The following is a 23,696-nucleotide window of genomic DNA, read 5'->3' on the forward strand; positions in this document are numbered from 1 at the left end:
TGTGTGTGGTATTTACATTAAGCTGTGAGCCTCTGTGAGAAGGAGCTCAGGGAGATTTATGTGGGAAAAGCAAACACCCTTTCATGGAGCAAGAAAATTAAAGTAGTTAATGTGAGCTGTTACATACCACTACCACATACTGTGAAGTAATCTCCACATAATGTATAGAGCTTGTATTTTAATCTGATGCTCTTTGGGATACTAGTAATATTAATATTACTTTATTAACTGGTAAGGAGACTTGTATTATCATTGGTCTGCTTTAACTGCTTGATTGATACTTTTTTCATTTCATTCGCTTTAGGATCAAACTCCTAAAATGCAACCAGAATGAATTAATTGTTAGTAAAATACATTTGATATTTTCTGTGCAGCCAGCTTGGGAGTTGCATCTCGCATTGCAGTCACCATTGCAGCATCTGATGATGCCCATGGAGTGTTTCAGTTTAGTCCTGAGTCGCTGTCTGTTAATGGGACAGAGCCAGAGGATGGGCATAGTTCTGTGCTTCTGAAGGTCAGTGTACAACACTATTGAAAAATTAGGACCTTCCCAGTGATTGTTTATCTTATGTTCTTTGTTCTCATTTTTTCTTTCCCAGGTGGATAGGTCCTTTGGTGACCTTTCCAATGTAACTGTGTACTGGGAAGCTGATCCCAGTTCTGAGGGGGAGCTTCTTAGCAGGTTTGGAAACATCACCTTTGGTGTAGGCCAGACTTCACAGAACATCATCGTCACTGTGGTCGAGGATGAGATGCCCGAGTTGGACAAGAGCTTCACTGTGTCCTTGGTTAAAGTGTCACATGGTCGTCTGGGTGTCAGGACATCTGCTAATCTGACTGTGCTCGCCAGCGATGATCCATATGGTGTTTTTGTATTCGCTAATGCATCAAAGTCGGTTCGACTTCCTGAAGCTGACTCAACTGTCTCCCTCGCCATCCAGCGACAGAGAGGCCTGATGGGTCAGGTGTGATCTGCAGAAGATTTAGAAACTTAATAGAAACCATAGAAAATAAATCCAGTTAAGCTTCTGTTTTTTTGACTTTTAAATATATAAATAGCTTGGATTGACAGATTTCAACTTGTGGTATCATGTATCAAATTATATATTGTTTTCCGTTTTTATTTCATCTAGGTGCGAGTCACATATGGGACACTAAATGAGAAAGACCCAGAACCCTACAGGACCCCTGGGGTTGGCCGAGCCACTGAGGGGCGGGATTTTATTCCTCTGCTCGATTCTGTTGTATTCTTGGCCAATCAGAGTGAAGCAAACATCACCCTCGGAGTTTTGGATGATGAAGATCCAGAAAGGGATGAGTCGGTGTTTGTGAAGTTAATCAGTGCTCATCTCATCAGAGGAGAACAGGGGAGGCTTGGTAAGATGAAGACATGGAAAAAATACTTAACATATGATATGATATGATATGATATGATATGATATGATATGATATGATTCTTTCAGTTTCCAATTCCCCTTCTCTGGGTGCCAGGAGTAATATTGTAGCTCAGGTGATAGTGGAGGCCAGTGATGATGCTTTTGGAATCCTCCAGCTGTCAGCATCTGCTGTCAGTGTGGCTGAACACTACGTTGGGCCCATAATCAACGTCACCCGTGTTGGGGGCATTTTTGCTGATGTATCTGTAAAGTTCAGAGCAGTGCCTTTGACCGCTAGAGTCAGTAAGTATGACTGTAGAGGTGACTCTTTCTCTCTACAGTATGCGTGTGAGCAACAAGGCTTGTCATTGTGTTTTCAACATGTTTAACTTTGTAGGTGAAGACTACAGCGTAGCCTCAACTGATGTTGTCCTCCTAGAAGGGGAGTCCAGTAAATCAGTACCAATCTATGTTATTAATGATGTGATCCCTGAGTTGGAGGAGACTTTCCTCATTGAGCTCATCAACCAGACGACAGGAGGAGCTCTTCTGGGAGAGGTTACACGTGCCATCATCACCATACTGCCATCCGATGACCCTTTTGGTGCTTTTGGTTAGTAGCCCATATACAGGATCATTTTAACCTTTCTTTCTATTCACAGTTTGTCATTGTTTACCAACTTCTCCCCCCCCCCCCCCCCCCCCCCCTTTTTCTTTTAAAATCTATCTAGTCTTCAAGGCTATTCCAGTTACAATAGAGGAGCCAGACACTGACTCTACTGTTGTCACATTACCTATTGTGCGTAATGCTGGCACTATTGGCACAGTGACAGTTAAATGGCAGGCCACTGTCAATGGTAAACTGGCAGTAGGGGACATTAGGCCCACATCAGGAGAGGTAACGTTTGCTCCTGGAGACACCATGAAGACACTCAGTGTGGAGATTCTAGCTGACAATGTACCTGAAATTACTGAGGTAAGAAGCTGTGGGTGGAAATGTCATTGTGAATTATCTCAAATGATACATTATTAGAAGTATTTTTTATTACTTATTATTTGTTATCTTTGTCACTTTCTTTCTGTTTTTTCTAGACAATTAAGGTAGAGCTAATTGATGCTAGTAATGGAGGAAACTTGGGAGCTGATACATCTGTTAATATAATCGTGCCTGCCAATGATAACCCGTATGGAACAGTGTACTTTGAACACTCTACGTACCGCGTCCAGGAGCCACTTGAGGGAGTTTATAGAGCCAATATCACTGTTCGTAGGAGGTATTTTTTTTATTTTATGATTTCTGTGTCACTACATTCACATTGAATAAGCTATTCCTCTCTGCTGTCGTTCTGTTGTAATCACCGTTGTCTTTATTACAGGGATGGTCACTTTGGTCGCTTGGAGATCATGTACAGCACCTCTGAAATTGACATTGTTGGCATGGCTCAGGATAAAGGCCAGAATCTGTCTATGTACTACAACGTTCCAAAACCAGGCGTTCCAGCTGCTGCACTCCTTAAGACATTTAACCTCACCGGTCAGAGAGACCTCCTGGCTGCATGTGCTGCTGCTTGTCTGAGAGAGCGTGCATGCCAGGCCTTCTCTCTGTCATCAAGTGGGACCCCATCTTGCACTTGGGTGCCATCAGGGGCTGACCAATTGACCTCTCAGTCCCAAGTTATGACTTATGTAAAAAACATGACTGCAGCTGCTGTCTTGTTCAGTTCCCAGGCTGTGGCAGGAAGTGATTACACCCCTGTGACGGCTCAAAGAGCCTTCATGGATGATGGATCAGTGGTTGCAAACCTCACAGTCCTGATTTTGACTGATTCTTTCCCTGAAATGGATGAGAGCTTCTCCATTCAGATATTAAAGGTAAAAATCAATCATATGCTGTATGTTTATTCTACATTAATGATGGTTTAACTTCTTTGGAATAAATTCTGTATTTGCTGTCATTAGAGTTTTATGGGAAACTGTAAAAATTAAACCTCTTTATCATGTGTTGTCTGAAGGTCGAGCTAATAAATTTGACCGTACCACAGAAGAACTTGCCCTCAGTTGGTCAACCGGACAAAGCAGTAGTCACTATAGGGGTGAATGGAGATGCATTTGGGGTATTTTTGATCTACAGCCTCAGTCCCAACACCACTAATCAGGGGCTCTATCTAGAAGTTCGAGAGGAGCCTGTGGTTGTGCCTCTGGTTATAGAGAGGAGAGGAGGGAATCTGGGTACAGTCACTGTAGAATGGAGCTTTGTTGGAGGAGAGGCTTCACCAGATGCCGACTTTACGGGGACTGGAGGAACTCTGGTCTTTGATGGTATGTGCATTACTCAACAATGAGTAATAGTTTTAGGACAGCTTTCTATTAAGTGGGTATCCAGTGGTCCAGTGTCAGGTCCTTATCAGACCTAATAATCTGGTGGATTAGAAGAACATCTAACACTTAGGCTATGTGGCTTGTCTTTTTTCCTGTCTGTCTGCAGGTTCTTTAAAGAAGACAGTAGAGATCGTAATCAGAGATGATGCTGTACCCGAGGACAATGAGAGCCTAATGATTGGACTTGTAAATACGGCTGGAGGAAGTCGAATCCTGCCCAGCTCTGACACTGTAACCATTGTGATACTGGCCAATGACAACGTGGCTGGGATAGTAGGATTCCATTCAGGCTCCCGCTCTATCATCGCCAGAGAAGGTGGATGGCTGTGTTTTGTAATTTGCAAATGTGCTTCAATATTTTCTTTATGGTGTGTGTACCATGTCCGCCTCATATTATTATTTATATTTATTTAGGAATCAGAGAATACACAGCATGCTGCCGGTTTTCTGTTTATATATTGACTTAGAAACGTGATCAACTGAGATTTCCATACAACTAAAACAAGTATAATAATATTCAATTCAGAAGTCCATAAATCTAACCATGTTCAAAAACTACAAGAAATACATCTATAAGATAAATGCATGTTTCAGACTGATTTGAAATTTAAAGTTTCTCATTTGTGGCTTGCATTGAATTTACTAAACATTGGAAATAAGGGCATATAATTTTAAAAAAAGGTTATACTCAGGTTACACTTGATTGCAAACGTTAGAGACATTATGTTTTACCTTACAGGTGAAAAGCTGTCCCTCTTAGTGTTGAGAACGGCTCCAGGTCTGGGTAATGTTACTGTGGATTGGACTATACAAGGGCCGCTTGTACACCGAACCTTCACCCAAACCTCAGGAACCCTGTTCTTTACCAAGGTAAATAGTTTTGTGGCAGAATCATAGTCAACCATGTTTATTTCACAGTTAAAGCACAAATGTGTAATTACCGTCTGTAATTGGGCACCTCGAGGAGTAATTGTATGTTCTGTGAATGTGTTTTATAGGGAGAATTGAATGATACCATAGTCCTTCAGCTTCTTGATGATGCCACACCAGAGAACAAAGATGAATACAGAGTTTCATTGTCCAACATACAAACCTTTGGTAACAAACTCCACTTAGTATCTATTTGATTGATAATTGTGTGGCGTATCTTTGTGTGCAAACTATAAATACCAAAAATAACTCTTCCCTGCAGACTTAATAAACTGACTTCTACACAGGTGTTGTGGTGACGGGCCATGCTGCCCTTGATGCTCAAGGCAGTGAGGCAGTGATTACTGTGGACACCAGCGATAAGCCCTATGGCCTGCTGACTATTGCGCCAACATCTCTTAGAGTGACCACAGAGGAACGAGAACAGATTATAAAGATCTACATCAACAGAGAGTTTGGAGCCTCTGGTCAGTGGTTCAACTATGAATTTAAAAAAAAGGAGAAACATTCTAACAAATTAATTCCTGTATACCTCTTAAAGTTTTGTATCCACTTTTTACAGATAAACCTTATTTTTGTGTGTACAGGGGCAGTGAATATCACCTATGAGGTTATAAGAGGTTCTGTGCAAAACCTATCCCAGGTAGAAGGGGCTCTAGCTGAGCCGGGACAAGACTTCATCTCCGGTACCGGTTACGTAATTCTTCAGGAGGGACAGACTTCTGTTGCCATCCCTGTTACCATACTGGAGGTAAAACCTGTGACTGCCTCCCATAATGCGACATTTCCATTCATCAAACTTGACAGCACTGTTTTATAACTCACCACTGTGAACTCTTCCCACTGTGCCTCAGTAATTATATACCCTTTGAACTTTCTTCTCATTGTTATTAGGTGTATGTGCAGAATGTTTGCGATGCTGAACTGGCTCGACAAGATGATAAAATAAGATCTTGTTCACTTTTTTTGGAGCAGATTAATTTTGATTTGTAAGTTCACTTTTTTTTTTGTTTTATTAGGATGACATCCCAGAGTTGCAGGAATTCTTCCTGGTCAACATAACATCAGCAGTGCTCATCACGACCCTCGCAACTGTTCCCCAGCTAGGTATGGAAAACTGTGAGAGTGCTCCAGTCACTGCTTAGTTTTAGTTATGTTAACTTATCCTTAACTTTGACCATAAAATACAATGTTATAACTTCTTTGTCAAATTACATTAAAAAAAGTTTTGCTGTTTTGTTTCTTTTAGATTTTACCGCTCTTGTCCAAAATATCATTTGCGTAATTTCACAAAATCCCTCTTTTCTTTTCCATAATTTCTCTTGCTCTGTCTGATGAGTAGAGGTTGTGTATTGCACATTGTCAGGTAAAAATAAAATACTCACAATGCCCAAAATCTAATAGTAACTGATGCACAATAATAGTTTATGGTACATTGAATCTCAACATTATAGTTATTTTTAAAATGCACCATGAAAGAGCTTGGTAGTTATTGCTACTGCTTCTGCATAATCCAAACCTCAGGCCAATTTATGAATGAGTAAGTTTAGAAAGTGATGACTTGACAGAATACTACAGGCAGAATAGCACTTGGAGGTTCTCAGAATACTATCAGCCTTCTGCCTGGAGACGCACTGTAAACACACGGCAGCTCTTTTGGCAGCAATCATTATGTGGGTTGGATGGTGAGATTGATGCTTTCCATGATTGAGGAAGCCTGGGGATTTGGAGGGAGCCGAGTAGCCCTGTGTGGTGAGGAAAGAGAAAGCCAAACTAAACCCGTAGCTGGCCTCCCAGTGTCTTGGCCACAGAGTCAATGGGAAATGACTCTTCAAGAGGTCATAAATCAGTCCACCCAAAAGACTTAGCTCCTCAGACTCACAAGGCACTTACAAGAGGTGATTCTTAGCTATAATCCTTCTCTTAAATGTAGCATGACAGAAGATAGATCTTCTACTGCTTTCTCAATACACTCTATTGCTCTTGGTGCTTGCGCTGTAGTTACAGGCGAAAGAAATCACTGCTATTTACCACGGTAAACATGACAACCTTAAGGTCGTCATTCATTCCGTCTGTGATGTGGTGTCTTTCCCAGACACACAGGGTCTGGTGGCAGAAGTCAGCATTGCTGCTAATGATGGAATCAGAGGAGTCATTGAATGGACAAACACTGTGTAAGACAAGCATCCAGAAATAACTCAGATGTTCTGTAGATGATTTGTAGATGCTCTAATAAAAAATGTGTTTTGGTTTTCAGGTTTGAAGTGAATGAAACAATAGGGTCTCTGACTCTAGTTGCCTACAGGAATAAGGGAACACATGGAAATGTTTCTCTTTCCTTCTTCGCTCAGAACCTGGAAGCTCAAAAGGAGCTGGACTACAATACAAGTGAAACGGTAAGCACAGCATCAGCGACCTGGAGAAATGTTTGAGTATTAACAAGGACAAAATGTATTGAAATTGTAATATCTTTAATTGCCTTTCATCTAAAAGCGATTCTCAGTTCTGAACAAGATGAACAAGTTTTTAAACTAAGGTGCCCTGTCTCCACCAAGGTGATCCATTTTGCTGATGGTGAAAGGTATAAGTTTGTAGAAGTGCAGATTACCGATGATGCCTTTCCAGAGAGTGCTGAGAGATTCCAGCTCATCCTGTCCAAGCCTTCTCCCGGGCTGCAGCTGGGCACCAATACCACGGGTATGTAAAATAAAATGCTGTGATTTTTTTTTTTTTTAACTCAGCAGCCTAAGGCAGCTTATAGGCCATATTCAATTAAAAAGTCAAGACTTTCAGTTTAAAATTTGATATAAAAGTTTAAACCATTACAATAGCTAATACTTGTTACTGATTTGATGGCAGGATTTACAGAAATTGTACAATTTTAAAAATGTGTATCAGGCCATCTCAAGTCAGTGAATAGTTTTATATTGAAAATGGTGACTATACCAACATCTTCAAGCGTTTAATATTGCAGTTAACTGGTAAGTATTTGTTAAAGTCACTACAAATAAGCTTCAAATAAGCTTATTAAGCTTAAAGTTATTTACACTGCATTAGATATAGAAATATATAATAAAGACACCTGGTTTGCTATTATTATTATTATTATTATTAATAGCTAATAAATCAATACATGTCCATGTTACAGTATTGTTTGGTCTGTTTGTGTTGCTGGTAAACTGATGTACTTAGTGCACTCATATGTAGAAAAAACATTGTGCCTGTTGCTAGGCTTTTGCTAGGCGATGTTATGGCGTCATAGTAAATCAACGTTTGTGAATATAAACGAGATGTTCTTGTTGTTAACTTGAAATGATTTTCATAACATGTTATAGGTGCGTAAATGCTAAAAACAGGTCATTTTAGTCAATTGGTAGTAGGTGGCTTGGTAACATGATGACATCATCATGTCCGATAGGTAAGAATCTTTGATCAATATAATACTACTTATTTCTTTTCTTATAGCAACTGTAACTATACTGGCCAGTGATGATGGACATGGTGTAATTTCATTTAACACCACCAAGCATTTCCTGTTGAGAGAGCCCACCTCTCTGTCAGGGCTGAGTGAGAGTGTGGCCAACCTATATGTGGTTCGAAAGCCAGAGGAAGGCACATTTGGCACCGTATCTGTTCAGTTTACCATCACTGATGCCAACGGCACCCAAGCGGAGGGCGATTTGATACCTACACACGGGTTTGTGGTCCTGGAGGATGGAGTCAGATTTAAGGTGAACAAAATGAGATTTTTACAGCATACAAACTGATGCGTTAGAAAACATCCATACACGTGTGTCAGTTTTCCTTTTATTTTCCATTCCAAGCCTTAAAATTGCACCTTATAGTAGTCATCTGTAATCACAATAATTATCAATTTATAATTTCAGAATTGTGTGGTGTGCGTTTTCTGATTAATGATGACTCACATTTGTGCCGTTTCAGATGCTGGAGATTAGCGTAATGCTTGATGCTGAACCTGAAGGGAATGAAACCTTCAGAGTGACCCTGTCAAGCCCAACAGGAGGTGCACGGCTCGGTGACCAGCTCCAAACTCTCATCACCGTCCTGGAGAACTTAGCTCCTTCTGGCCTGTTTCGAATTGGACCTTCTCTCAACAGGTCTGAGCACAGATGCATTAAAACCATCATAAACTTTGAAAAGATGTTTCTGAGTGTGCTCAGACACTCTTTTATATACCTAGTCCTCTTCATTTTGTGTTATCTGTACAGAACTAGCACTGAAATTGTTGCAGAGGAAGGTGGCAGAGCGGTCTTCCTCACTGTGTCTCGCAGTAATGGTTTGGAGTCAGCAGTCAGCGTGGAATGGGAGATTCAGTCTGGCACAGCTGTTGCCTCAGGTCAGACCAATAAAGGTTTAAATTTTAAGCCACCGCAACCTACCAAAGTCTCTTAAATTCCTCTCTTTTCTATTCTGGCTCCTTTATTTTGTTCCATTGTTTGTTATTTTTTTATGATTCCTTTTTTCTCTTTTCTTTAAGGGGGTTACGTGCCAGTCATAGGCGTGTATCAGACCTTTGAAGACAGTCCAACCTCTGCTTGGTGCTCACTTCCTGAGGGACCTTCCTTGCTGGCTGTGAGGCTAGATATGAGGCCCACTGTTGGATCCTCTCACACCTTGGCCACTTTGTATCGATGGCAGGGTGTTTTCGTGCCAGTAGAGGTATGTTAGCAACACTGTATCTAAAACAGCGTGGTGGTCCTGGTACAATTAAGCAGCACCTCCATTGTTAGCTTAAAAATCTCTTTGTCTTTTTGTTGTTACAGTCTGTTACGATTCAGGACCCAGGCAGATGTGTTGGGTTTGCAATAAATGGTTCTACCTACATAGGCATTACACATAGTGGCCTTCCTTTCTCCCCTGCTGCCAACCTCAGCATCTTTAAATTGCAGAGGGATCTCAATATCACATTGGTAATTCTGAACCCAATAATAATACAACATTTCTATCAAGTTTTCTTACATTACTATAACACTTCTTGCATTATGTCTGCATAATTTGATTTCTTTAGGAACAAGTCTTGGGTGTTGAAGCCCTGAATGTGAAACACTTCTCCACTGAAGGCAGAGATTATCTGATAGCGTCAAGCCAGGTGACGATGACCACTGAAACAGACTTAATTATTTACTTTAATGTCAAAATTATTACAAATATGCAGATGTTCCTCGTGTAAGGTATTCAGAACCTTTTATGACTGAAATTACTTTCGTCTCCTTGATGCTGCAGATTTTCATTTGGACTGGAGGCTCTTTTACGCTTCACCAGACTCTTGACTTCAAACAGGACATCCTCAGTGCAACTACGTTAACTCGTGCAGACACTCCCTACTTGCTGGTGTGCATAGACAGACAGAATGCGAGCTGCTTCCTGCTTCGGTGGACCAGTGGAAGATTTCAGAATCCACAGCCTCTCCCGCTTTCTGGCAGAGCAAGTCAGGTGGAGAAAATCAACAGAAGAACTGAGGAAATTCTTCTGTTGGTTGCTGTTGAAGGTGATCTTTCCTGCTTTGGCATGAAATGTGTGAATGGTGCAAGTTTTATTTTGAATTTAAATTCAGGTATATCCATATTTGAAGATAGGTGACCAGAAGAATTAAGCAGAATTGGAATGAAATACACATAAATTCCTAAAACACTGGCGCAGAGATTGCATATTTACCACATTTAATCAAGTGCGTGTAATCTGCAGTATGCCAAAATGATGGTTTGGTTTTTGAAGCAATGAGATGCCATTTTTTCTGGTTGTAGTGTTTGTGTGTATTGGGCAGCGGTTAGATCTTGGTTAGCTTAGTACAAACAAACTGCTGATACTCCAGAAGGAAAACAGAAATATTTGTATCTATTACATTGTTCTGTTGTCTCAGTTAAGTTTGCAAAATTTACCATGTCGACTAGGCCCATGTATTTATACTATGCTCTGTATATTTTGACGAGACATAATCCTTCAGAGTCTAAAAAAAGCACAGAGTGTTTTTGGTTCAGACCCCTTGTGGGTTTATGGGGAATGCCTTAGTGTGGAGCGGAGCAGAGCCACACATTGGCCCAGAGTTTGTAATTTGTCAGTCCTGGGTGTGTCAGCGAGGCCAGTGGTTTCTTTTTACACAAACATGCTATTCTAGTGTGAAAGAACTTAAGTCTGTATTTGTTTTCATGTGCCTGTATTTTTTCAGGTCTGTTTCCATCCTGTGAGGTGTTACAATGGAGCTCAGAGCAGGCTTCACCACAACTCCATCAGTCTATTCCTCACCCTGGCCTCACATCTATTCATTCCTTCACTGATCCTTCTGGAATCGGTAAGCACAACTGTCACAAACTGCCGTGTGATGATACACTGTTGTCTGTAAATATCTGGAGAACAGTCGTGTGATGGACAGTACTCATAGGATGACAGTTCCTCATTCACTAGGATAATGATACTAAAAATACAGCAACACACAAAGAAACAAGGTTTTGTCTTTAGCATTTTAGCATTCAGATGCATGTTAACACAATGCCAAAATCTTCCCAGGAGTGGATGTCTCAGCAAAAAGACCTCAGAGAAATTGCAAAAAAACTAAGAGCTACATGTCAGACTCTAAGGGCCGCAGTTAGCTTGTTAAATGTTAACGTTCATGACAGTCCAATTAGCTTGCCCGGAGGGGTTGCCAGGAGAAAGCCTCCTCTCTTTGAAAAGAATATGGCACCATTGTGGTTTGTTCAGTTGCCTCTGAGCAAACCACAAGACTTCTAGAACAATGTCCTTTGGATAAACAAGACCAAATTGGCCATAATGCACAGTGCCATGTTTGAGATACTGTCCATAAATAAATGCCCACAAACCTCAATGAACTGAAGCAATGTTGTAAAGAATAGTAAGCCAAGATTCCTCTGCAAGGATACAAGACTGATAAAGTCATGCAGAAAATGATTACTTCAAGTTTTTGCTGCTAAAGGTAGCTCCACAAACTACTGAATCATGGTGTGTATTTCTCCACAGTACTGTGAAAGTTTCATTTTTCATGTGACTGTATACTGTACTGTACACAGTTTTTTCAATAATGACGTAAACTCACTTAAAGTCTGAGGTTTGAAAAACTGTGTTCTATGTGGCATTCAAACACCTTAAATACTTTTCTCTTTTTCACAGCTTATGCTCTGCTAGCTGGTAGAAATGGTTCAACGCTGTACTCCTGGAGGCCTGATGTAAAGCTGTTCACCATCATCCTCAGGGCCCCTCCAGCCATTAGCTTCTCCTCTCTCATGGTTCCATACTTCAATATCACAAAGATCCTCTTGGCTTCTTCTGAGGACAATAGCTCCACTGTTTATGAATTCACTTCGGTCTCCAATCACTCTGATTTCATACCCAGGTATTCAGATTGTGTGAAGTTGTACATTTTATTATACAAGGTGAAGACACAGTAGTTTTTCTTCAGAAAAAAAGAAGCATATCATCAAAGAGAGTTCTGAAATGCTTGTTGTGTTTCCTTTACTTTCTCACATTCAGTTTTGGGGAGTTGCACTTTGCGCCAGGTGATAGTGAGCTGGAGATAGCCCTGAACATCATAGATGATGACATCCCTGAGGTGCAGGAGCAGTTCCTGGTCAGGCTGAAGAATCCAAAAGGTGGAGCTGAGATTGGATTTGGTGGTCAGGTGAAAGTAATTGTCCCAACCAACGATGATGCCTACGGAGTCATCGGCTTTGCTCAGGTAGGAGGATAAACCTTTTGATATTAGATGGCTTGTGCATTTGCTTAACATGTCTATCTTGTTATTGTCTCAAATTATTTATTTGCAATATACTGAATACATAAAATGTGTTTTATTGCAATCTAGAAGTATTTGTTATTGCATCTCTACAGAACTCTCTGTCTATGGAGTTGGAGGAGTTGGAGCAAGATAATCAAATTTCTCTAAGTGTGGAGAGAAGAAGAGGGAGTTTTGGCAGACTCACTGTTCACTGGGCTGCCAATGGCAGTTTGGCAGACATTTATCCAACTTCAGGAGTGGTGAGCAACACTTCCTCTGTTATACATAAAACACATGATGTACTGACAACATGTTATGAATTTAATGTCATTTAATGTAAAACGTTATTTTCTATCACAGGTTACTTTTTCAGAGGGTCAAACAGTAGCTATCATATCACTGGCTGTTAGAGCAGATGGTGTCCCAGAGTTACAGGAGTATGTCACAATCACCCTCCGTGATGTCACCACTGTGGGACTTCAAGACCTACGACAGGCTGCAGTCATTGACCAGCGACGGGCTCAAGCTCAACTCACCATCTTACCAAATGGTTCTCCCTATGGAGTGATTGGATGGCATCTCGACTCCCAGTTTACACTAACACAAGAACCACAGAGTAAGAATTTCTGTGAAAATAAATGGATGGGTGGATTATTGAACGAGGCTCAGTCAGTAAATGTGGGTTTTTATTGGATCTCAGTGAAAGAGGTTTGATGTAGTGTAATTAATTTTAGATAAATTATTGTTAACTTATTTAAATACATTCCTCAGTCGCAGCTTCTGTTAATTTAGCTTGCTGTGTTTGAGACTTTCTTGAAAAATCACAGAATATCAAATTTTTACTTTTGTGGTCAGTTTACAGTAATCACACTGAGATTTACCGTAAAAGAGATTTGCTGCGATTTCCAGCCATGCCAGGGAAGCCTGAATCGTAGAGTAAAAGTCTTTGAAATATTCTTAACCTACAGGTCTTCTATACATTTATACAGTATGTAGAATGGATTTGTAATTATTTCTGTTGTGTTTTATTACTGACTTATTTACCACAACGCAATTTCTTTTCAACCTGCAGGGGTTCCAACCAATGTGACTCTCTCCATTGTGAGGGAGCAGGGCTCCTCAGGTGAGGTGGCAATCTATTACACAACCAGGCCAGCTCTATACAACCCCCCCTCCAACCAAGCCACCGCAGGACAAGACTACGTTTCCAAAGATGACACCATCATCATGATAAATGGTGCTACCGTGGCCCTTGTTACTGTTACAATCCTACCGGTAAGGATGTGCTGATGAGCAACACCTGTTTCTTCTCTACTTAGAGAAGAAACAGGATATAGTTTAGCTTCTGTCCACATTTGGTAGCAAATAGGACCAAAATATTGTTATTATACGGAAAAAAAAACTGTGAGCATGCTTACTTAAATAGGTGAAAATATTAAATCAGATTCTTTATCTTACTAATTCTGCAATAACAACCATTCACACTCAGGATCAACAGAGAACAGACCTGGTTCTATTTAAACACTAGACTTTAAATTGTTTTGCTTGTTGTGTCCTGTTCAATCAGGGTATAAACAACCAATAATCCTCATTAAACTATCGCTTCTCATAGCCTTCCTTATTTAAATTTGTATTAAATTTGCACAGTTTGAGGTTACTGTTGTTTTCACATCTTAAGGTTTATAAAAATCATTGTGAATTTGAATAACGGTTTTCTATTATTTCGTGTTTTCATGTATGCATTTGTTTTTCTAAGGATGATATCCCAGAGCTGGCAGAGAGTTTCCTGGTAAACATCACTAAGGTGGAGCTCGTTAGTGAGTCAGTTGGAGCAGGGCAGCCCAGTGTGAAGAGACCTGGTATGGAGGTAGCAGAGATCACGATCCCGGAGAATGATGATCCCCGAGGGATTCTCCAGTTCAATGTTTCTGAGGTGAGGTGAGCATAGGACATTACAGAGAGGTGAGCTTGACACTGAATTATTGAGGTTGTTGGGAAACCTCCAATTTGATACATAGAAGGCTTTTTTAAAAAGCTTGTGATAAAGAAATAAGTAAGTAATGCAACTGTGAAACATCAAAAAATATCTAAATTAATAATAAACAGTAACATCCTTAAAGATGTTTATTTCAAAATTTCTTAGTCATTGAAAATTTCTTCTGAATTTCTTGTCTAGGATATAGCTGGAAGTGTCATCCTGGCCTATGAGATACCACCACCAGACAATGTTCTCCTACTATCAGTGTTGCGACTCGCCGGTACAGTTGGAAGACTTCTTGTCTACTGGGAAGCTCAACCAGTCACTGCCGATCTTAATGACTTCAACCCCCTTTCTGGAAACATCACCTTTCAGGATGGGCAAGTGAGTTAATATTGGTCCCGTGTTGAAATTAATTCACAATAAATATCACATGAAGTCACTATATGAAGCTACTCAACTATTTCTAGAGAGAAGCCACAATTGCTATCACCATCATAGACGATGAACAGGTGGAGCCTTTGGAGACCTTCACAGTGAATTTGCTGCGTGTGATTGGTGGTGCTCGACTCGGAAAAGTGACCTCAGCGACTGTAAATATTCCATCAAATGACTCGCCACTCGGACGATTTGGATTTCAGAAACGAGAGGTGAAACGAAAACATCTCTGTTGGCATCAATTTCAAACTTAAAACTGACAGTTATTGTTCTATTCAGTGTAGAGTAAACAACATGAATAATCATCTTGCCTAATCCTCTCCAAGGTTGCCGTCAGTGAACCAGAGTTTGTGGATGATCCATCTGCTGTGGCAACACTAACAGTGCTGCGCAGTATGGCAGGTGTGGGTGCAGTGACACTGGTGTGGCAGCTGGAAGTCCACGCTGCAGGGGACCTCTCACCTTTAAATGGAACTCTCGTCTTCAATGAGGTACAGTAGAAAAAAAGGCGACTTCAAGTATCCACCAGTTTGTAGTCTCAATCTGTAAGTAGTAGTAAGTTTCTTCTTTAATTCTCCTTTACGTTTCAGACTGAATCTATGAAGTCATTTGTGATCAGAGCCCTTGCTGACACTGTAGTGGAAGGAGAAGAGCGTTTCACTGTACAGCTGTTTCCTGCAGATAGTGGTGCTGTCATAGACCCCTTAAATGGTTAGTATGCGAAAATAAAATGTCAAAATGCAGGTGCACATTTTGAATTCAGTAATCATCGATCTAGTCCTCTATAGGTATGGCCACCATCACCATCAGGGGTGACAAAGCTGCCCTGGGGATTATTGGGATAGCAGAGTCCTCTAGGAGCATCCTCGTTGGAGAACCTCAGGGGAATTACAATGGGAGTGCCAGAGTCAGGTGAGATAATTGTCCTGATTCAACCTGTGAAGACAAACAAGAGCTCTCAATTGGAAAACTTGTCATGCAATGTGTTTCCTTCTTCCAGCCTTGTGCGAGGGCCAGGTGTGTTTGGAGAAGTACAGGTGTACTGGAATATCACTCCAGCTGCAGTTTCTGAGTTTGAAGCAATCTTTGGCACTGTGACTATGAGAGATGGACAGTCTACTGCTACCATTACTATTAAGGTATTGAGCAGTGTTCATTGGAAAATTGTGGCATTGTCTCTATCTGTTTATTTGAGGACAAAAAGCAGAATAATAACGTAATGACAAGGGATTTCCATAAAATTATCACAGTCACATCTTTTCTGATGTTAGGTCTTGGATGATGAACTTCCTGAGACGCGCCGTGAGTATCAGATTACACTGACCTCTGCTACTGCAGGACTGGACATAAGTCCCACGGCCGGGCATGCCAGAATTATTATGGCAGCAAGCGACAACCCATATGGCCTTTTCTCTTTCACCCAGAACCAGATCAATACAACTGAGAAGGAAGGAATGGTAAAGTCATAAAAAAATACCCTGGTACATGATATATCATCTGGTGTAGTTTCATAACCCACAGCAATATAATTTAATTTCTTTTCTTCAGGTTAATGTGAGTATCATTCGCTCCTTTGGCAATGAGGGCAGTGTGTTGGTGACCTATGAGTCATCAAGTAGCACAGCACTCAGTGGACTGGACTTTGCTCCAGCTTCAGGGCAGCTGCTACTCACCCCTGGCCAGAAGTTGCAACAAGTGGCCTTGCATATCCTGGATGACAGTCTTCCAGAGGGGCCTGAGGTGTTTTTTGTTAACATCACTGCAGTGGCACTAGACAATATCAGGTAAGAAAGGTTAAGAAGGTGCATTAGATTTATAATCTTGTTGAGACGGTGCTGTTATTCCATAGATATTGCTGATTGCAAGGATGCAAATAGAAAAAAATCCATGCATACCAGTGACCTAAAATATCTGCTGATATGAAAGAGTTCATAGGCAACTAGTTGTTCTGTGTCTCCCTCTTGTGGCCAGAGATGTTGACTACACTGTGAGAGAGTCAGGTCTGCAACTGGACCAGCCTCCAGCCGTAGGCAGCATCTCTTCTCTGGCTGTCATCATACTACAGAATGATAATGTTGAAGGTATCCTGGAGTTCAGGCAGGACTATGTTAACATTACAGGTAACAAAAGCAAGCAGTTTTTTGTCTTGTAAAATGCTGAAGTTGCACAATTTGCTACAAACTGTTTGACTTAATTATAAGTTTATTTCTGCATAAATAATTCTTTTTTATCATGCCTTTCTTGCTTCCAGTTGAAGAGGATGTTGGCACCCTGTTGATCCCAGTGGTGAGAAGACTGGGCACATACGGGCGAGTCTCTGCTCAGTTTTTTTCTAGAAGCTTGACCGCAGCACCTGATGTTGACTATATCCTGTATAATGGCTCAGTGACATTTGTGCATGGACAGAATACCAGCTACATTAATGTCACTATCATAGATGATCTGGACAGGTGAGAAGAATAACTAAAAAAATATCTACAAGTTTACCTTAAAGTATACAGTATATTTATTCCACACACAGATACACACCTAGATGAAAACACACAGTTAACAAAAAAGACATTATTTCATTCTACAACTACTGTAAATCTCCTTCCCCAGTGAATATGCAGAGGTATTTGAGGTTGTGCTGGTTGGAGCTACAGAGGGTGCCGTTCTAGGCTCCCAAAATATTGTGAGGGTAACCATCGGTAAGAGCGACTCTCCAAGTGGGGTTGTCAGTTTCCTCAATGAAAGCCTAATCACCGTGGCCAATCCCAACTCCACTCTGAAACTCAGTCTGGTTTTGGAGAGATCAGGCGGCCTTGTGGGCAATGCAACGGTATGAGGAACAATGCTATAAAAATAAATCGCATCATTGCAGCTTACTGCTAGAGCACGTTGGTTTCCATGGTGACATCATACAGTTCAAACTAGCCCTCTCTTTTCACAGGTTGCTTGGATAATCCTTGGCCCTAACAGTAGAGAGGCTCTTCCCCTCATCAATACTGACATTAGAGGACCTGTGAACGGGTCCCTGTTCTTCAAGGATGGAGAGAAAAGCATGCACACCATAGAGCTGCGGATTCTCCCTCATGGGGAAGTAGAGGTGGAAGAGACATTTGTTATAGAGCTCAATATTCTGTCTGGAGAGATGGATGTTGATCCTCAGGCTAGTTCCATAACACTGAAGGTATTTCACCATGTAATGACTGCAAACTTGATTTCGCCATCATTAATCAGTTCGCTCATATTGTTGTGCACAGTTTCTCTTTCAGAGCACTTTTGGAATTAAGCTCGGCACCGCAATCATTCCTTTTCTCCAAATGTTTTTTGTCTGTCAGATAGAGAAATTTGGTGATCCCAATGGTATCGTCCAGTTTACTGAGGATGCGCTTCGAGAGCGTGTCTACAATGAATCCACAGAAGCAGAGGGCCCATTGAACATTTCCTATCTGATTATGCGCAGAGAGGGTGTCATGGGTAACATCACGGTATGGTCATATCTTAAATATACATTTACTGTTTACTAATAATATCCTGCTTAAACGAAAAATATAATACTTTTACTTTTGTAAACACAACCATATCGTATCCTCAGGTGCACTGGCGAATACAGAGTGACTCAGATATTGCAGGTGACTTTCTAGCCTTAACTGGCTCAGTGATGATTCGGGAAGGCCAAAGAGAAGCAGAAATCGTCCTTAAGCTGATGCCTGATACAGTGCCAGAGCTAGAGGAGCTCTACATTCTTCAGCTCATATTTGTGGAGGGTGGGGGTACTCTGGATGCCAACCCGAATCTGATCAGAGCTCGCATCAGGTTTGTTATTTGATCAGTTAGAAATGGTAGTAGAAAAATCAAAGACTGAATGACCTTAAAATTACTATTCCTCTCTCTCCCACAGGGTGCCTGCTAACGATGAGCCTCATGGGGTTTTTTCTTTGAACTCCAAGCAGCAGTTTATAGTAGTCACAGGCTCGGGGTCAGAGGTCAGCAGAGCTATGGTTATAAATGTGACACGGCTTGCTGGGCTATTTGGCAATGCTAGTGTAGGCTACAGGATCACAGGTGGGATAGATGAAGTGATGGACATAACAGAGATACTGGGTGGAAAAGCTGAAGGACGACTGCTCTTAAAAGAGGGACAGAGCTTCAGTGCTATTTCTCTACCCATCAGCAGCCAGGTGAGAAAAAGCACGTTTAGTAACTCGTGTATTGAGAATTACCCGTACACAAAGTGAACACACCTTCTACAATAGAATAGTTTATAATATCTTGAATCCCTTGTTTATTTCACCTGTTTCTTCCCACCGTAGGCATTTTTGTCAGTGGGTGCAAGCATCACCGCAGAGCTCACTGATGTTAGACTTGTCAGTGTCGTCCTTGGCTCTTTGCCACGCCTTCTTCACGAGGCCAGAGTTGCTACAGTGATTGTACCTGAAGAAGCTGCTAACTCAGAGGTGAATTGTAATTTTTTTTCTATATTTAAATGGCTTACCTGTTAGACAGAAACTGTTGCCAGTTATCAGAGAAAGACACTCCTGGAGATATGCTCACTGTGTGCGTTTGCAGGTATTTCTTTCCATTATAAATATGGAATTATGTGTCAGTTTTTCTGAGTCAGGGTAGAGTAATTTACACAGATATTGACAAAAATTGATTAATAAATATCATTTTACTAGTCATTTGATGACAAACCTTGATATTTAGCACTGTATTCATCTGACTCCTCTCCACATAGGTTTTCAGATCATTTAAAATTTGAAGAAAAACTTTCAAAGTGAGGCATTGATGAGTCATTGATTATTTTGTGTACATTTATCTGTTTTTAATACAAGTATCTGAACCTGGTGTCGTTAGATATTAAATTTACATGACATCTTACACATAACCATTAAATATAACCCTTCTACTTTACAGGGAGTGCAGAATTATTAGGCAAGTCGTATTTCTGAGGAATAATTTTATTATTGAACAACAACCATGTTCTCAATGAACCCAAAAAACTCATTAATATCAAAGCTGAATGTTTTTGGAAGTATTTTTTAGTTTGTTTTTAGTTTTAGCTACTCAATGGGGTTCAGATCAGGTGAACAAGGAGGCCATGTCATTAGTTTTTCTTCTTTTATACCCTTTCTTGCCAGCCACGCTGTGGAGTACTTGGACGCGTGTGATGGAGCATTGTCCTGCATGAAAATCATGTTTTTCTTGAAGGATGCAGACTTCTTCCTGTACCACTGCTTGAAGAAGGTGTCTTCCAGAAACTGGCAGTAGGACTGGGAGTTGAGCTTGACTCCATCCTCAACCCGAAAAGGCCCCACAAGCTCATCTTTGATGATACCAGCCCAAACCAGTACTCCACCTCCACCTTGCTGGCGTCTGAGTCGGACTGGAGCTCTCTGCCCTTTACCAATCCAGCCACGGGCCCATCCATCTGGCCCATCAAGACTCACTCTCATTTCATCAGTCCATAAAACCTTAGAAAAACCAGTCTTGAGATATTTCTTGGCCCAGTCTTGACGTTTCAGCTTGTGTGTCTTGTTCAGTGGTGGTCGTCTTTCAGCCTTTCTTACCTTGGCCATGTCTCTGAGTACTGCACACCTTGTGCTTTTGGGCACTCCAGTGATGTTGCAGCTCTGAAATATGGCCAAACTGGTGGCAAGTGGCATCTTGGCAGCTGCACGCTTGACTTTTCTCAGTTCATGGGCAGTTATTTTGCGCCTTGGTTTTTCCACACGCTTCTTGTGACCCTGTTGACTATTTTGAATGAAACGCTTGATTGTTCAATGATCACGCTTCAGAAGCTTTGCAATTTTGAGACTGCTGCATCCCTCTGCAAGATATCTCACTATTTTTGACTTTTCTGAGTCATTAGACCACACCCCTTCTCATTACAGAGATGCACATCACCTAATATGCTTAATTGGGGGTAGGCTTTTGAGCCTATACAGCTTGGAGTACGACAACATGCATGAAGAGGATGATGTGGACAAAATACTCAATTGCCTAATAATTCTGCACTCCCTGTATGTGAGGGCACCAAAGTAACACCATTATTAACTGTCCTCTATCATTTATGTTCTGTAGGTTGGCTTTGCTTCACTGGCTCTGCAGGTTTCAAGCGTGGAAACAGGGATTTGTGTGGCAAATGTGACACGAAAAGGGCTGTTTGGAGACATCAGGGTGCAATGGAAGGCTGGGTATCCTTTAGGAGAGACTCTGCCTGGCTTTAAAGCCGGAGCAATCATCCCAAACTCAGGTAAAACAGTGAGAAAAAGACAAGGATTGAGCTCTGAAAGACTTAAGTTGTGTAGTATTTTTTTCACTAAAATTTTCAAGGTGTAGTGTTTCTGCGCACTAAACGCTGCACGTCCTCTTCTAACAGTTGATAGTGAGCTCCTTCTTTATATTTAGGTTCACTAACCCTGGCCCATGGAGAAAAGAGTAAAGCCATATCGCTAACAGCAGTTGCCGATTCATTGGATCCAGCTTCTTATGCTATACACCTCACCGCTGCTGCCTCCAGCTCTGCTGGAGCTGATGCTGTCAAGTTCAGGTAGTTGGTACACTGAATATTGGACTGCTACTTACTCATTGAATTTCACATGTGACCTCACTCTAATTCCTCTCCCTGCACAGGTCAGGTTTTACAGTGGCAGAGGTGGAGCCACTGGGGATCTACCAGTTTTCCTCTGATTCCCGCCAGATTGTTATTGCAGAAGACATCCAGACTATTACACTTTATATTCAGAAACTTTACGGTTCTCGTAGCAATACCACCTACCTGTCATTTAGAACAACAGCAGGGAGCGCAACAGCAGGAGAGGACTTTTTGGCTGTACCAGATGGCCGTTTGGTCTTCAACTCACCTTACCAAACCAACGCTTCATTAAGCCTTTCAGTGCTTGATGACTCCCTTTCCGAACCTGATGAGTACTTCCATGTAAACCTGACAGATGTTCAAGTTCTTAATCAGGACTTAGCGTGGGCACATACCTCTCCTCGCCTTAACCCTCAGCACAGTGCCGCCACCGTCACCATCCTGGCTAGTGATGCAACTGGTGGAATACTGAGTATTGGACCTGATCTGATCCAGGTACAAGAGGACATGGATGAGGAAACCCAGCAGGCGCGCAGCGTGGTTCTGAGGGTGCGCAGGTCTGCTGGTTTTGATGGGGCTGTGCGGGTTCGAGTCCAAGCCTATGGAGGTGTGTGTGCTGCATGTCTTTTACATCGATATTGTGGGACAGTGTATTGTGTTATTTAGTGTAATGTGTAAAAATTTTCTCTAACTTTTGTTGGGGTTTTTTTCTTTTAGATGGAAGTACAACTCAGCTACCCATCAATCTAAAACCTGTTGGGAACCTTGCAAAGGAAGAGCAGGACTTCCGCTTGGTGTCCCCTATAGTGTCCCTGCAAGCTGGTGAGAATGAGACAGAGGTTATCCTCTTCATCCTGGATGACTCAGAGCCTGAGGGACAGGAAGTATTCTATGTTTACCTCAGTGATCCAGAGGGAGGAGCACAGATCACAAACACTTCTCTCCAGGGATTTGGAGCTTTTGCCAAAATCACTATTCTTGGTAAATGCATGAAAGAGGCTTTATGGTATACGTTCTAATAACTATGTAATGTGTATTCCTCTACAGTGGGGCAAAAAAGTATTTAGTCAGCCACCGATTATGGAAGTTCCCCCACTTAAAATGATGACAGAGGTCAGTAATTTGCACCAGAGGTACACTTCAACTGTGAGAGACAGAATGTGAAAAAAAAATCCATGAATTCACATGGTAGGATTTGTAAAGAATTTATTCGTAAATCAGGGTGGAAAATAAGTATTTGGTCACCTCAAACAAGGAAAATCTCTGGCTCTCACAGACCTGTAACGTCTTCTGTAAGAAGCTTTTCTGTCCCCCACTCGTTACCTGTATGAATGGCACCAGTTTGAACTCATCATCTGTATAAAAGACACCTGTCCACAGCCTCAAACAGTCAGACTCCAAACGCCGCCATGGCCAAGACCAAAGAGCTTTCGAAGGACACCAGGAAAAGTATTGTAGACCTGCACCAGACTGGGAAGAGTGAATCTACAATAGGCAAGCAGCTTGGTGTGAAAAAAATCAACTGTGGGAGCAATCATCAGAAAATGGAAGACATACAAGACCACTGATAATCTCCCTCGATCTGGGGCTCCACGCAAGATCTCATCCCGTGGGGTCAAAATGATCATGAGAACGGTGAGCAAAGATCCCAGAACCACACGGGGGGGACCTGGTGAATGACCTGCAGAGAGCTGGGACCAAAGTAACAAAGGTCACCATCAGTAACACACTACAACGGCAGGGAATCAAATCCCGCAGTGCCAGACGTGTTCCGCTGCTGAAGCCAGTGCATGTCCAGGCCCGTCTGAAGTTTGCCAGAGAGCACATGGATGATACAGCAGAGGATTGGGAGAATGTCATGTGGTCAGATGAAACCAAAGTAGAACTTTTTGGTATAAACTCAACTCGTCGTGTTTGGAGGAAGAAGAATACTGAGTTGCATCCCAAGAACACCATACCTACTGTGAAGCATGGGGGTGGAAACATCATGCTATGGGGCTGTTTTTCTGCCAAGGGGACAGGACGACTGATCAGTGTTAAGGACAGAATGAATGGGGCCATGTATCGTGAGATTTTGAGCCAAAACCTCCTTCCATCAGTGAGAACTTTGAAGATGAAACGAGGCTGGGTCTTCCAACATGACAATGATCCAAAACACACCGCCCGGGCAACAAAGGAGTGGCTCCGTAAGAAGCATTTGAAAGTCCTGGAGTGGCCTAGCCAGTCTCCAGACCTCAACCCCATAGAAAATCTGTGGCGGGAGTT

General features: G+C 41.7%; 1 protein-coding gene across 1 annotated transcript in view; it reads left to right on the plus strand.

Moving 5' to 3' along the window:
• Positions 1-23,696, plus strand: part of adgrv1 (adhesion G protein-coupled receptor V1) — a 116,123-nt gene that overhangs the window by 21,096 nt on the left and 71,331 nt on the right. The window contains exons 27-79 of the mRNA XM_085294076.1: positions 375-514; positions 600-965; positions 1,134-1,377; positions 1,464-1,679; positions 1,774-1,989; positions 2,108-2,352; positions 2,469-2,650; positions 2,753-3,248; positions 3,389-3,695; positions 3,862-4,071; positions 4,495-4,625; positions 4,754-4,853; positions 4,973-5,152; positions 5,273-5,436; positions 5,705-5,792; positions 6,028-6,051; positions 6,781-6,859; positions 6,943-7,081; positions 7,241-7,382; positions 8,151-8,416; positions 8,628-8,803; positions 8,915-9,042; positions 9,184-9,365; positions 9,470-9,616; positions 9,715-9,795; positions 9,930-10,194; positions 10,873-10,995; positions 11,829-12,051; positions 12,189-12,393; positions 12,546-12,692; positions 12,793-13,048; positions 13,505-13,707; positions 14,189-14,365; positions 14,609-14,794; positions 14,881-15,060; positions 15,175-15,339; positions 15,439-15,559; positions 15,637-15,760; positions 15,849-15,987; positions 16,120-16,305; positions 16,397-16,632; positions 16,820-16,968; positions 17,100-17,298; positions 17,450-17,669; positions 17,781-18,020; positions 18,172-18,321; positions 18,429-18,649; positions 18,735-19,014; positions 19,147-19,290; positions 20,918-21,089; positions 21,245-21,386; positions 21,470-22,038; positions 22,149-22,412. Of these exons, the coding sequence (XP_085150202.1) occupies positions 375-514; positions 600-965; positions 1,134-1,377; positions 1,464-1,679; positions 1,774-1,989; positions 2,108-2,352; positions 2,469-2,650; positions 2,753-3,248; positions 3,389-3,695; positions 3,862-4,071; positions 4,495-4,625; positions 4,754-4,853; positions 4,973-5,152; positions 5,273-5,436; positions 5,705-5,792; positions 6,028-6,051; positions 6,781-6,859; positions 6,943-7,081; positions 7,241-7,382; positions 8,151-8,416; positions 8,628-8,803; positions 8,915-9,042; positions 9,184-9,365; positions 9,470-9,616; positions 9,715-9,795; positions 9,930-10,194; positions 10,873-10,995; positions 11,829-12,051; positions 12,189-12,393; positions 12,546-12,692; positions 12,793-13,048; positions 13,505-13,707; positions 14,189-14,365; positions 14,609-14,794; positions 14,881-15,060; positions 15,175-15,339; positions 15,439-15,559; positions 15,637-15,760; positions 15,849-15,987; positions 16,120-16,305; positions 16,397-16,632; positions 16,820-16,968; positions 17,100-17,298; positions 17,450-17,669; positions 17,781-18,020; positions 18,172-18,321; positions 18,429-18,649; positions 18,735-19,014; positions 19,147-19,290; positions 20,918-21,089; positions 21,245-21,386; positions 21,470-22,038; positions 22,149-22,412 (10,335 nt within the window). The remainder of the gene's footprint in view (positions 1-374; positions 515-599; positions 966-1,133; positions 1,378-1,463; positions 1,680-1,773; positions 1,990-2,107; positions 2,353-2,468; positions 2,651-2,752; positions 3,249-3,388; positions 3,696-3,861; positions 4,072-4,494; positions 4,626-4,753; positions 4,854-4,972; positions 5,153-5,272; positions 5,437-5,704; positions 5,793-6,027; positions 6,052-6,780; positions 6,860-6,942; positions 7,082-7,240; positions 7,383-8,150; positions 8,417-8,627; positions 8,804-8,914; positions 9,043-9,183; positions 9,366-9,469; positions 9,617-9,714; positions 9,796-9,929; positions 10,195-10,872; positions 10,996-11,828; positions 12,052-12,188; positions 12,394-12,545; positions 12,693-12,792; positions 13,049-13,504; positions 13,708-14,188; positions 14,366-14,608; positions 14,795-14,880; positions 15,061-15,174; positions 15,340-15,438; positions 15,560-15,636; positions 15,761-15,848; positions 15,988-16,119; positions 16,306-16,396; positions 16,633-16,819; positions 16,969-17,099; positions 17,299-17,449; positions 17,670-17,780; positions 18,021-18,171; positions 18,322-18,428; positions 18,650-18,734; positions 19,015-19,146; positions 19,291-20,917; positions 21,090-21,244; positions 21,387-21,469; positions 22,039-22,148; positions 22,413-23,696) is intronic.

Source organism: Mchenga conophoros, linkage group LG12 (genome assembly GCF_057382185.1).
Source record: "Mchenga conophoros isolate Kocher_MC1m ecotype Shallow Benthic linkage group LG12, M_conophoros_male_GT1.1, whole genome shotgun sequence".
NCBI classification, from domain to species: Eukaryota; Metazoa; Chordata; class Actinopteri; order Cichliformes; family Cichlidae; genus Mchenga; species Mchenga conophoros.